Genomic DNA, 13194 nt, shown 5'->3' on the forward strand with positions numbered 1-13194 from the left:
TAGAGAAAAAGAGGAACGAGAGTGAAAGAGGGGAGTGATAGAGAAAAAGTGGAACGAGAGAGAAAGAGAGGAACGAGAGAGAAAGAGGGGAGTGATAGAGAAAGAGGGGAAGGAGAGAGAAAGAGGGGAACGAGAGAGAAAGAGGGGAACGAGAGAGAAAGTGGGGAATGATAGAGAAAGAGAGGAATGAGAGAGAAAGAGGGGAACGAGAGAGAAAGAGGGGAGTGATAGAGAAAGAGGGGAATGATAGAGAAAGAGAGGAACGAGAGAAAGAGGGGAAGGAGAGAGAAAGAGGGGAGTGATAGAGAAAGAGGGGAAGGAGAGAGAAAGAGGGGAACGAGAGAGAAAGAGGGAAGTGATAGAGAAAGAGGGGAATGAGACAGAAAGAGGAGAGTGATAGAGAAAGAGAGGAACGAGAGAGAAAGAGGGGAACGAGAGAGAAAGAGGGGAGTGATAGAGAAATAGGGGAAGGAGAGAGAAAGAGGGGAAGGAGAGAGAAAGAGGGGAACGAGAGAGAAAGTGGGGAATGATAGAGAAAGAGAGGAACGAGAGAGAAAGAGGGGAACGAGAGAGAAAGTGGGGAGTGATAGAGAAAGAGGGGAAGGAGAGAGAAAGAGGGGAACGAGAGAGAAAGGGAAGTGATAGAGAAAGAGAGGAACGAGAGTGAAAGAGTGGAGTGATAGAGAAAGAAAGGAATGAGAGAGGAAGAGGGGAGTGATAGAGAAAGAGAGGAACGAGAGAGGAAGAGGGGAGTGATAGAGAAAGAGGGGGAGAGAGAAAGAGGAGATAGAGAAAGAGGGGAACAAGAGAGAAAGAGAGGAACGAGAGAGAAAGTGGGGACATCACCGTCGGTTCCATGGTGTAATGGTTAGCACTCTGGACTCTGAATCCAGCGATCCGAGTTCAAATCTCGGTGGATCCTAACTAAGGGTTATACTTCATTTAAAAAAGAAAATATTGTCAATTTGACTGTTTCCAGCGACCCCACTTGAACCGTAAGTTTATTTTTACAAAAGCTGCAAATATTAGTGTTAACACCTAAAACGTCTGTGTTTCATTATTTATTATTATTATTTGTTTATTTAGCAGACGCCTTTATCCAAGGTGACTTACAGAGACTCCCAGTGTTCTGGTGAAAGAGGGAACCATCGCTATGTTTAGATATACAGCATATTCACATGACGTATCCATTTGTTATTTCAGATCGTGGCGGAGCTCCAGAAAGACGAAGGGTGTGCGGCCTCCTGTATGTCAGGACTGCCCAGTCTCTGACCACCTTCCAGCGCCTCCTCAAGACTCACCTCTTCAGACAGCACCTGCAGAACTCCTATTTTCCCTCTGGACACTTTATCACTCTCCCTTAATGTGCTTTACTTGCTCTTATCTGCTCCTTATTCTACTGCATTTACTTTACTGTAATCTGCACAAGTGTTATTCAATCTGTAGTATTTTGCATTTAATCCTATCCTGATGTAACTATCACTGACACTGTTATCTGCTCTGATTACTGAATCGTATTTTGTCATATACTTGTACTTACTAGAACTGAAGTCATTGTATTTTATCTTGCTCTTATATGTATGAATACTTGAACTGTGATTCTTGAAATGTATTTTTGTTTACGACTGTAAGTCACTGTGGGTAACGGCGTCTGTGTCCTCAGAAGGCTCTGATTATATTATGATTACTGTCAGGATCATATAACAAGTACTGCTTCATTACAAATTGAGCAGAAACTGCATTTTTGTATTAATTTAAATAATAAGTTGAAAAATGGTGAAAAGCTTTAAAATTGCATCGCTGCTGCTGCAAATAATAGAGTCAACACCTAAAACGAGTGTGTCCTCAGAATTAGCATGTGCCTTGTTTTATGGTCATTCCTTACTCAGCAATGCGACCATAGCTTCACTCTAATATGAAATCCATTTAATGTAAAACTAAATGTTTCTGGTAAAAGATGTACGATTCTTAACTCCAGATTAATTCATTTTCAAAGACAGCCTAAAACTACTGTAATTATTGCTATAGAAGTACCAGTTCTTTTGGATCAAAATACGGTTACTGACAGGCTTGTGGACTGAGGCAGTACTGAAACTTTCAGTTCATTATTATGAAAACAATAAATAAAAAATGGGTGTATACTACAGCCGGTAGATGATGGTGTCAAGTGTTTTAAAAAAATACTATTTGCAAAATAGTATTTACTCATTTATATTTAAAATACATGTCTGGCAACCTATTTTCTATTTGTATTTTAAATAAATATGGAGACCAATGTTTTCTATTTAAAGAGTTTCCGAGACTATTTTGCCCATCCTTGGCATTCAGCTGTTAACTGTAAGGTTGGTTTCCAGGCAGATTGTCTTTCCGGGCAGCCTTCTCAATAGAGTCCAAGCTTCCGATTTCATTTGCAGTCATGAAGGGTGCGGTGGCCAAGTGGTAAGGCGTCGGTCTCGTAAACCGAAGATCACGGGTTCAATCCCCGTCCGTACCTTGTTGCGGTCTTTAAAACACTATTTGTTAGTTGTTTGTACCTTTGCAGCTGAAATAAAAAATGCAACTTGTCTTTTATTTTAAAAAACAGAGTATTCGGATTTGAACCGGGGACCTTTGGATCTGCAATCAAATGCTCTACCACTGAGCTATACCCCGACTCCAACAACACCATTTCCTATCAAGCACAACCAACGGTGCCGAGCTGTCAGTTTCAGGAATGCAACCTGTCAAGGCGCGTGATTTTTTTACCTTGTATGTCATTTGTAAAGAAACTAATTTGATTAAAAACCTAACGTCTTAGAGGTCAATTGTCTATTTGAATGTGTCCACTAATGGGCACATTTCCTTGATTGCGAAACTTTCTTACCTCAAATGTGACAAAAAGCGTACATACCTCTTATACACAATGAAATATAAGTCGTCAAACTAAGGTGAAATTCTTCTTCTTCCACTTTTTAGGGTGTGCAGCGACTATTCAAACAGAAAAGCTAAATAACTGGACAACTACCAATCATGTGATTCCACATGTTGGTCAACGTCAAAACATACCAGGGTGTGCAAGCAGTTTGATATCCACACCATTTATATTAAACAAACTAGAATCTTTGGTTCTGTTGGTCAGTATTTTCTTAAAGTACCTTGCTCAAGGGTACAGCAGCAGTGTCCCCCACCTGGGATTGAACCCATGACTCTCCGGTCAAGAATCCAGAGTCCTAACCACTACTCCACACTGGAACTTGGCATTTAGAAATCATGATCTGTAGCCTAAAGTACATGATAGACACCGTAAAGCACGCTTTTTACAGGCTCTGTCAGTGTCATTTGTGACTTACAAAATGAAGTTACATTTCATAATGTCTCTGTTATCTGTTTATATATCAACCACACATGTGATTACCCAACAAAAAAGCCAGCCATGCATACGCATTATCATACTTGAAATGTAAAATTGTTGTACAATCGAAAACACGATCAAGTTGCTTTAGAAAGGGAGACATATCTGACCTGATGTACTCGGCTGGAAAATTAGCGTTGAAACAAGTAAGATATTTGATATTTCATTTATTAGCCAGTTTCCCAGTGGCGCAACAAGTGAGTAACTCATGTAATTAGAAATGCTTGTGAAGCGCAGGATCAAATCCCTGCTCCTGTGAGGAAGTGTGCGCGTGTGCGTGTGTGAACTTGTTTTAGATTTTAAAAAATAATTACATTTTCCAAAATGCAAAACTAAAAGAATCATATTTGCTGATATTTTTAAATAAACTAATTGAAAAGAGAGAAAGAAATAATACATGCTTCCTTCCAGGAGTAATCTAGGCTATATTTCAACGAAGCATTGTATTGATTCTGGTTCAGTCAGATCACGTGATGTGTTGCTTCATGTGGAACACTGTTTGCTTCAGAAGGTTAGAGGCGGGTTACGTCATTTGTTTGCTTCACATGAAGCAGTGGTCATTTGAATCACCTGAAGTAGTGAATCACTGCATCATGTGACTGATCCGAAGCCTCAATGAGCGCCGTGTATGATTTGAAGCCTCATTGAGGCAATGAACCCCGTGTATGATTTGAAGCTCCACGCTAATGTAGTTGAATCAGTTGAAGCCCCTCTCCAAAACTCATAGGCATTCTAGTATCAGGCATAGCATTAATGGGTCATTAGTTCAGTGTCTCATCGGTGTCTCTCGGATGGCTAGATTATTACAGATTATTTTTAAGCATACAGCATACTTGAAGTGTAACCCCAAGTCAATTAAAGCCTATTGGACATGAAGTGAAGTGAAAAAAGAAGTGTTTTTAAAGAGCATAATATATAGAAACACAACATCATAATAATGTTTATTTTATTACATTTCAGTGAAACATACTTGAATGCAAAGATTTCTAAATATACATCCATATATATTTTTATTTAAAAAAAATGCATATTCCATATATGATTTGGCAGACACAAAACTGGACCGCTAGATTGAGGTTGATTACTTTATCTCACTAAACTCATAGAGCCGTCACAGATCCCACAGTAATAACACAAACATCAACAAGATATGGTGCTTTAAGGTGTAATGGTGGGTTTTTAATAGTATAGCAATTTAATATTTATAAATTATATTAATTTTGTTGATGTATCACAATAAAATAATATTGAATTCAAGGCTTCTTTGACAAAGGTTTGAAAACACATTTTACTAACAATTATTTCTGGAAAACATCTCAAATAATCATTACAGTTATTTTTTTATAATAATTAACAATAATTAAACTCCCCAGGTTCAGGTTCAAAGCTTTATTTATGATCTCTCTCAGCACCCTACAGAACACACTGCTCTAGCTGCTTCCCCTGGAACGACCACAACGAGCGTGCAACGCCCCCTTTTATAACTTACCTCCGCACCATTATGCTAATCAGGTGCCGGAGCGAACAGCTATCCCATTGGTCCCCAGCCGCACACCAGGACCAATGGGCACACACAACTAACAGCCAATGACAGGGAGCAGGGCGCACCCTGCGTGCAGGACAGCTCGCACAGCCACAGAGACAGAGCGAACCCGCAGCTACAGGGAATACAGACGAGGGGAGGAACACAATACAGCGGTAATAACAGCACCCAGACAGGGGAGACAAGAGCGAATACAGTACGCAAACAATACACAGATCGCTACTATATAGATATTTCTAACCTACGTCAACGAAGCATTACTGATTCGAATTAAAGCGTTGTATTGGTGGTTTGTGTCTTCTTTTGTAAATATACCATCAAAACGTTTCGATAGTGAAGCTACGACACCGTCAGCAAGATTTTACTCTGTGAGCGTGCGTGACTGAACACCCCGAGCGTCTGCAGCTTCAGAGGATCCGTAGAACTGCAGGCGTTTGTGTCACGTGATGTATTGCTTCATGCGAACCAATTGAACCTTTGATTCACAACACGGTTTGCTTCTAATGGTTCGAGATGAGTCGAAGCGGGTGAGGCTTTGTACCCATCACTAGTTTTCTCTGCTGGGTGAGCTGCAGTGAATGTGTCCTTTCTTCTCTTCAGGTGAGAGCCGTCACCAGCCACTCCAAATCTGAAAATGTGTTACAGTGTGTTAGTTTAGTTCAAGGAGAACAGTGTTTTTTTTTTTTTTTTTTTTTTTTTTTTTTTTATAATTATTATATATAACTCATATATTATTTGCTTCGGTTCTCTTTCACAGATGTATACAGCACTATGAGATTACAGGAATACAGTTTAAGATACTGTGAAAGAAGTCGTTCAAGGGGAGGGGACAATTTCACCCCCCAGGTGATCAAGGAAGTGCAACACTATTATTATTATTATTATTATTATTATTATTATTATTATTATTATTATTAATTTCTTAGCAGACCCCCTTATCCAGGGCGACTTACAATTGTTACAAGATATCACATTATTTTTACATACAATTACCCATTTATACAGTTGGGTTTTTACTGGAGCAATCTAGGTAAAGTACCTTGCTCAAGGGTACAGCAGCAGTGTCCCCCCCCCACCTGGGATTGAACCCACGACCCTCCGGTCAAGAATCCAAAGCCCTAACCACTACTCCACACTGCTGCCCATTTCACTATCTGAAAGCAAGGCTTGTAAACTGGTATTTATGTTAACCTAGTATAGTACCAGATATCCTGTAGCAAAATAAAAAATGTGTTTCTTTCACTTAACAATATTAAAAACCCTGTGTGACGTTCCACAGCACGAGTTTGGAATTGAGGTCTCCCTCAGTGTTTAAAATGAAACCAGCAGAATAAAACTAGTGAAGGAAACAAAGGTACACTTCATTGAAAGTATATTTAAACATGATTTCAAACATATTAAGGAGAAACCAGTTCAAATACAAATGTGGCTTTTTTGTTAAAGATTCTGAATTTAATATTTGAATCAGTTCATAAAAGTGACCAGTAGATGGCAGAATTTTTACTTTTATTTTTTTCAATGCAGTCCAGCAATCCAGTTTATTCTTGCACATTAATAACACCGCTATTAGATTTCTGTGGTGTCATTATGCTTCCTTTTCCAATATGGTCCTTGTTAGTGTAAGTGACATTTCCTTGTTCATTTGTATCAGTCTGAACCCCTTCTATACATTTCAGTTTCAGCCCTTGGGTTCCAACACAACGAAACACTGAAGGTAACAAACCAGGATTATTATTGTTACATGTTACTGTTTGCATCATTTCACCCTCACACCATTAAAAATACATGTTCTAGTAATCAAACTGCAGCAGTGTGCTTCTAAATGTGTTTCCAAAGGCTGTCCACATGAAGCACCCTGTAGTGGGATTTACCTCAACACCAATTAAAACAGCAACACAAGGGCAGCTCTGTTTTATATTTACCACCACAGTGCAGACCGTGCATAACAAGGGACATCTATATATATATATATATATATATATATATATGAAAAAATAAATAAATATTTATACTTTAAGGTTTTTTTTTTAAATTAAATATTTGTCAGTCATTTTCTGTGACCTTAATGTTTTAAAGTAATGCTGGATTTTGTTTGTTGTTTTTTCCATTTCCGCATGCATGACATCCCTGTACAGTGCAAACCTGTTTGAGGATCCATTGCTCCTGATCCAATCTAAATCAATCTGCATGCTGTTTGGATTAATAGACTTCTCTTCTCCTAGACAGGCAGCACAAATAGTGGAGCCGAGCAGTAAAGCAATAAAGAAAAAACACTTCACAACAGTTCAGTGTAAAATCAATGCAAAGTTTATTAGTGGCTTCTGAATAGTGAAATGTGTAAAGGTGTTCTCTTTTAATAGCATGATCTACACTTCACACTGTCTTATAGAATGCAATTGATACACTATATATAAAGATTTAAACATTCTATTTTAATGGCAGTGCTGATGTATATGTACAGCTCAGACAAAAGTTTAGCATCACCTAGAATTTTTGGTACAATTCAGAACTTTTATTTAACATTGTGTAATCAAAGAAACTACACAAGGATATCACAAAAGTCTACTGGATGTCATAATAGTAGTACAGTACTTCATCACAGATTTCAAAATGTCAATTTATTTCAATTTCGGTCACTTTTTCATTCAGTATATGCAAAACTACAAATCACTGTAATTCAATATGTTAACGTAACATTATTCAGCAGGTTTCATTCGACTTTATGAAGCAAAATTAGTTCATTCTATAGAGTGAGGCAAAACCTTTGATCATATATCTGTAGTCTATTCCAGTCAGTCAAAGCTCTCAGCCTGTGTTAAAACATCTAGCAGGACCAGTGAAATATGACACTGCTTACACTCTCACACACACACATACACACACACACACACACAGACACACACACACAGCCTAAACTGAAATGGTTCAGACAATCTTACAATAGATCACACTAAGCTTACTAATAGTAAATTGTTTATCGATATAGCAAGTTTACTTTAAAATACATTCTTCATCCAACTATGAGATAGATTACTTATAGTTACTTAATCAAGTTTCACTAAAACGTTATTTCACACACAAGGTGTGCAAACTAAACAATTAACATTTCAATTGTACGTGATAGTGTTACAATTAATTAATTTAGTTTCATGAGAGGAAAACGCAACTGGAACTATACTGGCTTACAGCAAACTCAGTCTCTCTGCATTTGCTCGTTTACTAGCTTGCCTTCCCTTTTTGGGTCGTGTTCTCAGTCACAGTCCCGGAGTTGCAGCTTGGCATAGCAGAGTTACAGCAATTGGTTTAGCAATCAAAGTGGAGCACAACATGTTTAGTTTTGCTTGAATATTTATAGCATTTCTCTATGCTAGGTTGCTATCTGCATTAGGTCATTTGTGCATCTTGCACATTAAAACTCAGTCCTTTGATGTTTAATGTCCTTTTCCGCTAGGACATCGATGCTTTATGTCTTCCTCGCGTCAAACCGCTTCTTGTTGCCGCTGTGAATTATCTGTACAGAATTCAACTGTCCTTTCAGCCTAATCCAGTCCAGATGCCACCCAGTCCTGCTCACCTAGTTCAGGGGTCACACAGTTCAGTGTGTCTGCAGGAAAGGAGCCCTTTTTCTTCAAGACACAGAGATTGCATTAATCTGTCCAGTTACATTTATAATACACTTTCATGTATTAATATCATATTCAGGGAATATTCACCACAAACAGCAGCATCTTCCCCTTTTTCAATGTCTCCCTTGTGTTTGTTCAGTTCCACTGCAGATCTGTATCTCAGGAATCATTGACAGTTTAAACAATGACAAACCTTTTACATACAGAGGTAATGGAAACATAATAATGTGCCCTTTATACACACAGATACTGGAAAACATACAGGAACTCAAACTCAATGTCAATGAAATCCTTTATAAATAACTAAGCCTGCCTTAGGATGTACTGCATTGTCACTCTAATGATATCATACTGATACAAAATACAAGCAAACAAGCCAGATTTTGCCCAAAAGGAATAAACAGCTCATGGTGATTCCACAAAAGCACCAGCTCTGTTACTGTCAAACAGTCTGAGGCAACTTCATACTGCAGATTGTTTAGATCAATTATTCATAAACTTTACAATGAATGTAGTAATAATGGTAATGTTGCAACATGTATGTATTGCAGATTTGAGTAAAAGCAACTTTTATGAATCTTTTACTTGCAAACCTTTCAAGCTTTACAGTATATTTATACAGCTCTAATATTGTGGGTCTGTCATAATTGCACACGCAATTTACACAATAAAAATGATAGGAATTGTATTTCAATCCCACTGCATTGAAGCAGGGCTCCAGTATACAACAAGCTTGGAGGTTCTCAGTACTTAAAGGGTGCATAAGGACCTTTTTATTTGATTGGGTCGCATGTTCCCATGTGTTGCTACAACTGCTTACAGAAGGTGAGTGTATTGTTTAATTTGTTGTTTTATTTTTATATTTTGACCACTTTTTTAAACTTTTAAATTGCATTCCCTGTCACAAGGACCTCTCAGAACTACATTTCCCATCATCCTCCTGCTCACTGGTAAATTAATCTCAGTTACAAATGTGAGCAGGAGGATGATGGGAAATGTAGTTCTGAGAGGTCCATGCAGGTACATGGGAAGCCATCTTGAGGCAGCAAATGTAATTTAAAAGTTTAAAAAAAGTGGTCAAAATGTATAAAAAAATAAAAACAATACACACCTTACGTAAACACATGGGAACATGTAACACAATAAAATAAAAGGTCTATATGTGCCCTTTAAACACTCAAAGCAGTCAAGTTCATTCAAACCCAAAACAGCACTTGCTCCAGTGCAAAGTGTGCACCACGTGATATAAAAAAAATAAAGGTTGTTTCAGCTTGTGCTTGCACTGGTGCAATAGCTTACAGGCCATTCTAGTAATATGAAGGGCACACTGCTGCCACACCCATGAAGAGATTCTTAGTTTTAGTTTCTTATAAATAATTCACTTCTGTTCTCACCGACACTGGTACAGTAATGGTATTTTAAAAATATGGTGTGTTTTTGGCATCTTTGTTTAATGTGTTCACAGAAACAAGCTTGGCATAAATCCTCACAGCATGATAAGTGAGATTAATTTCCAATGCAGTTCATTCTGAAAGAATGGGTCTGTCTCCTTCAGTTTGACACGCTCCCCTTCTCAGTGTCCCTGGATTCAGGCTGGCTCTCACTCCTGGGGACCCCCTTCATTTACTGCAGGGTGAGAGAGAGAGACAAGGAATCAGTCAGCTCTCCACACACTCAAACAAGCAGGGTGGAGAGGTCAGGGACTGGGAGGGAGGCTGGCTCCAGTGTGAATTCGCTGGTGTCTTTTTAGGTTTCCTGACACATTGAAGCTCTCCCCACATTCATTACATTGATATGGCTTCTCTCCAGTGTGAATTCGCTGGTGTGTTTTTAGGATTCCTGACTGCCTAAAGCTCTCCCCACATTCAACACAGTGATACGGCTTCTCTCCAGAGTGAATGCGTTGGTGTCTATTTAGGCTTCCTGACTCACTGAAGCTCTCCCCACATTCATTACATTGATATGGCTTCTCTCCAGTGTGAATTCGCTGGTGTGTTTTTAGGATTCCTGACTGCCTAAAGCTCTCCCCACATTCAACACAGCGATACGGTTTCTCTCCAGTGTGAATGAGTTGGTGTCTATTTAGGCTTCCTGACTCACTGAAGCTCTCCCCACATTCAGTACATTGATATGGCTTCTCTCCAGTGTGAATTCGCTGGTGTATTTTTAGTTTTCCTGACACATTGAAGCTCTTACCACATTCACTACAGTGGTGTGGCTTCTCTCCAGTGTGAATTCTCTGGTGTTTTTTTAGTTTTCCTTTGTTAGTGAAGCTTTCTTCACATTCAGTACATTGATATGGTTTCTCTCCAGTGTGAAGTCGCTGGTGTGTTTTTAGGCTTCCTGACGCACTGAAGCTCTTCCCACATTCAAAACAGTGATACGGCTTCTCTCCAGTGTGAATTCGCTGGTGTTTGTTTCGTGTTCCTTTGTCAGTGAAGCTTTTCCCACATTTAAAACAGTGATACGGCTTCTCTCCAGTGTGAATTCGCTGGTGTCTTTTTAGGCTTCCTGACTCCATGAAACTCTTTCCACATTCAGTACAGTGATACGGCTTTTCTCCAGTGTGTAGTCGCTGGTGTATTTTTAGGACTGCTAACTGACGGAAGCTCTTTCCACATTCAGTACAGTGATACGGCTTCTCTCCAGTGTGAATGTGCTGGTGTGTTTTTAGGCTTCCTGGCTGGCTGAAGCTCTTTCCACATTCATTACACTGATGTGATAACTTTGGCCGGGATATATTTTCTGTATCCTTAAACAACAAGTCAGCAGATTCCCCTTCAATGTGGACAGGTTCCAATTCAGTCTCTTCTTTAATGTGGACAGGTTCCAATTCAGTCTCTTCTTTAATGTGGACAGGCTCCAGTTCAGTCTCTTCTTTAATGTGGACAGGCTCCAGTTCAGTCTCTTCTTCTTTAATGTGGACAGGCTCCAGTTCAGTCTCTTCTTCTTTAATGTGGACAGGCTCCAGTTCAGTCTCTTCTTTAATGTGGACAGGCTCCAGTTCAGTCTCTTCTTTAATGTGGACAGGCTCCAGTTCAGTCTCTTCTTTCATGTGGACAGGCTCCAGTTCAGTCTCTTCTTCTTTAATGTGGACATCCAGTTCAGTCTCTTCTTTAATGTGGACAGGCTCCAGTTCAGTCTCTTCTTCTTTAATGTGGACGGACTCCAGTTCAGTCTCTTCTTTAATGTGGACAGGCTCCAGTTCAGTCTCTTCTTCTTTAATGTGGACGGACTCCAGTTCAGTCTCTTCTTCTTTAATGTGGACGGACTCCAGTTCAGTCTCTTCTTTAATGTGGACAGGCTCCAGTTCAGGCATCTCCTGTTTAATGCAGATAGGTACCAGTTCCACAACCTCCTCCTGTTTAATGTAAACAGACTCCATCGTTGTTCCTTGGCTTTCACCAGGATAAGGCAGTCCTGAAAGCAGAAAATGAAATGAAGTATTACGATCTGTTCTCTATCGGTGTGTTTACACTTACAACTCTGACCTGAACTGACTCAGGGTCTGTGAACGTGTGGGTTGTAGTGCGTAGTGAAAGGGTGATGCAGGTGCTCCAGACAAGGACAAACCCAAAGTTCACGGTTCAAGTTCCTTTTTATTTCTTGAACAAAAATTAAATAATAAAGCTGGCTCTACCCAGCAATGGGTATTGCCAGCACAAAACCGGGCTCAAATAATACAGCCAAAACAAGGGGTTGCAGTCCCAAAATAATAATCACAAAAACTACAAACACAACACAAACACAGTCACGTCTCCGGACAGTGCGTGCTTGTAGTGCAGGTGCGGTGCTGGAAACAGTGATGCTTGATTAAGTGCAGGTGCAGTAAAGTCCGAGTGAATCGCTGGCCCCAGGCTGCAGCTCCTAGATCTGTGCTTAATTATTCTGAGAATGATAAGAGACACACGGTTGCAAAACAAACACAAAGCACTTAACCCTCGCTCCAAACAGTCCTCGTTTCCTCCCATCAACCACAACAAAGGAACCGATTATGACATCACATCCCCCTAAGGTACCCTCAGCCCCGCCCCCTCCGATAGCTAGTTCAATCACGTCTCTTCCAATTCATGAATGAAACTTTGCTTACCGTACTAGGGCGGGGACTCCTGGTACCGTGACGCCATCCCTTTCCTGAATGGCCGGCTTCCGACTGCCCCCGGAATGAACTGCCGAAACATTCAGTACGGGGCACGCAATTCCTGCTGTACAGTGCTCTCACAGGTCGAGAGGGAGATTGTTGATTCAGATTCATTCGTGCTTTGTCACAGGGTCTATCAGATTAAGAGTCCTATCATTTGAGCCCGTTTACACTTGAGCACAGACCTAGGCTGGCTTTGGCCCAGTATGCGCGCACATAGCCCCTGAACTGCAGTGCGTGCCCGATGACATCATATCAACCACCCCTTGTGTGAAGACATTTCCCCTCCCAAAACACAGAGGCGGAAGTGTTTAAATCAACAGCAAGCCTGTCATTTGAATCATTTGTGTGTTTCTACTCCAAGGTGGTCATTCCGTGCCAATTAAGATTTAATTCTGTCATCAGAAATGGAGCGGAGCATTGAGAACATGCAAATCAGATGTTTCAAGAAACAGGTGTTATTGTCTTCATTTACACATCTGTCTGACAACTC

General features: G+C 39.9%; 1 protein-coding gene and 2 non-coding genes across 5 annotated transcripts in view; 2 read left to right on the forward strand and 1 right to left on the reverse strand.

The window, feature by feature from the left end:
* The first annotated feature begins 850 nt into the window (after nucleotides 1–850).
* Nucleotides 851–922, forward strand: trnaq-cug (transfer RNA glutamine (anticodon CUG)). Its single transcript has one exon. It is a non-coding gene; the product is annotated as a tRNA-Gln (tRNA).
* A 1500-nt stretch (nucleotides 923–2422) lies between these two features.
* Nucleotides 2423–2494, forward strand: trnat-cgu (transfer RNA threonine (anticodon CGU)). The gene has a single exon. It is a non-coding gene; the product is annotated as a tRNA-Thr (tRNA).
* A 7006-nt stretch (nucleotides 2495–9500) lies between these two features.
* The window catches only part of LOC131721156 (zinc finger protein 436-like), a 134822-nt gene continuing 131128 nt past the window's right edge, over nucleotides 9501–13194 (reverse strand). For 2 of the 3 annotated variants that reach the window (XM_059014440.1, XM_059014439.1), the window contains one exon: nucleotides 9504–11980. In XM_059014440.1, coding sequence (XP_058870423.1) covers nucleotides 10257–11945 — 1689 coding nt within the window. In that variant the 5' untranslated portion in view covers nucleotides 11946–11980 and the 3' untranslated portion in view covers nucleotides 9504–10256. Of the gene's footprint in view, nucleotides 11981–13194 lie in introns of all 3 variants that reach the window. The other variant, XM_059014441.1, reaches the window with a different exon arrangement.

This window comes from Acipenser ruthenus, chromosome 48 (genome assembly GCF_902713425.1).
Source record: "Acipenser ruthenus chromosome 48, fAciRut3.2 maternal haplotype, whole genome shotgun sequence".
Taxonomy (NCBI): Eukaryota; Metazoa; Chordata; class Actinopteri; order Acipenseriformes; family Acipenseridae; genus Acipenser; species Acipenser ruthenus.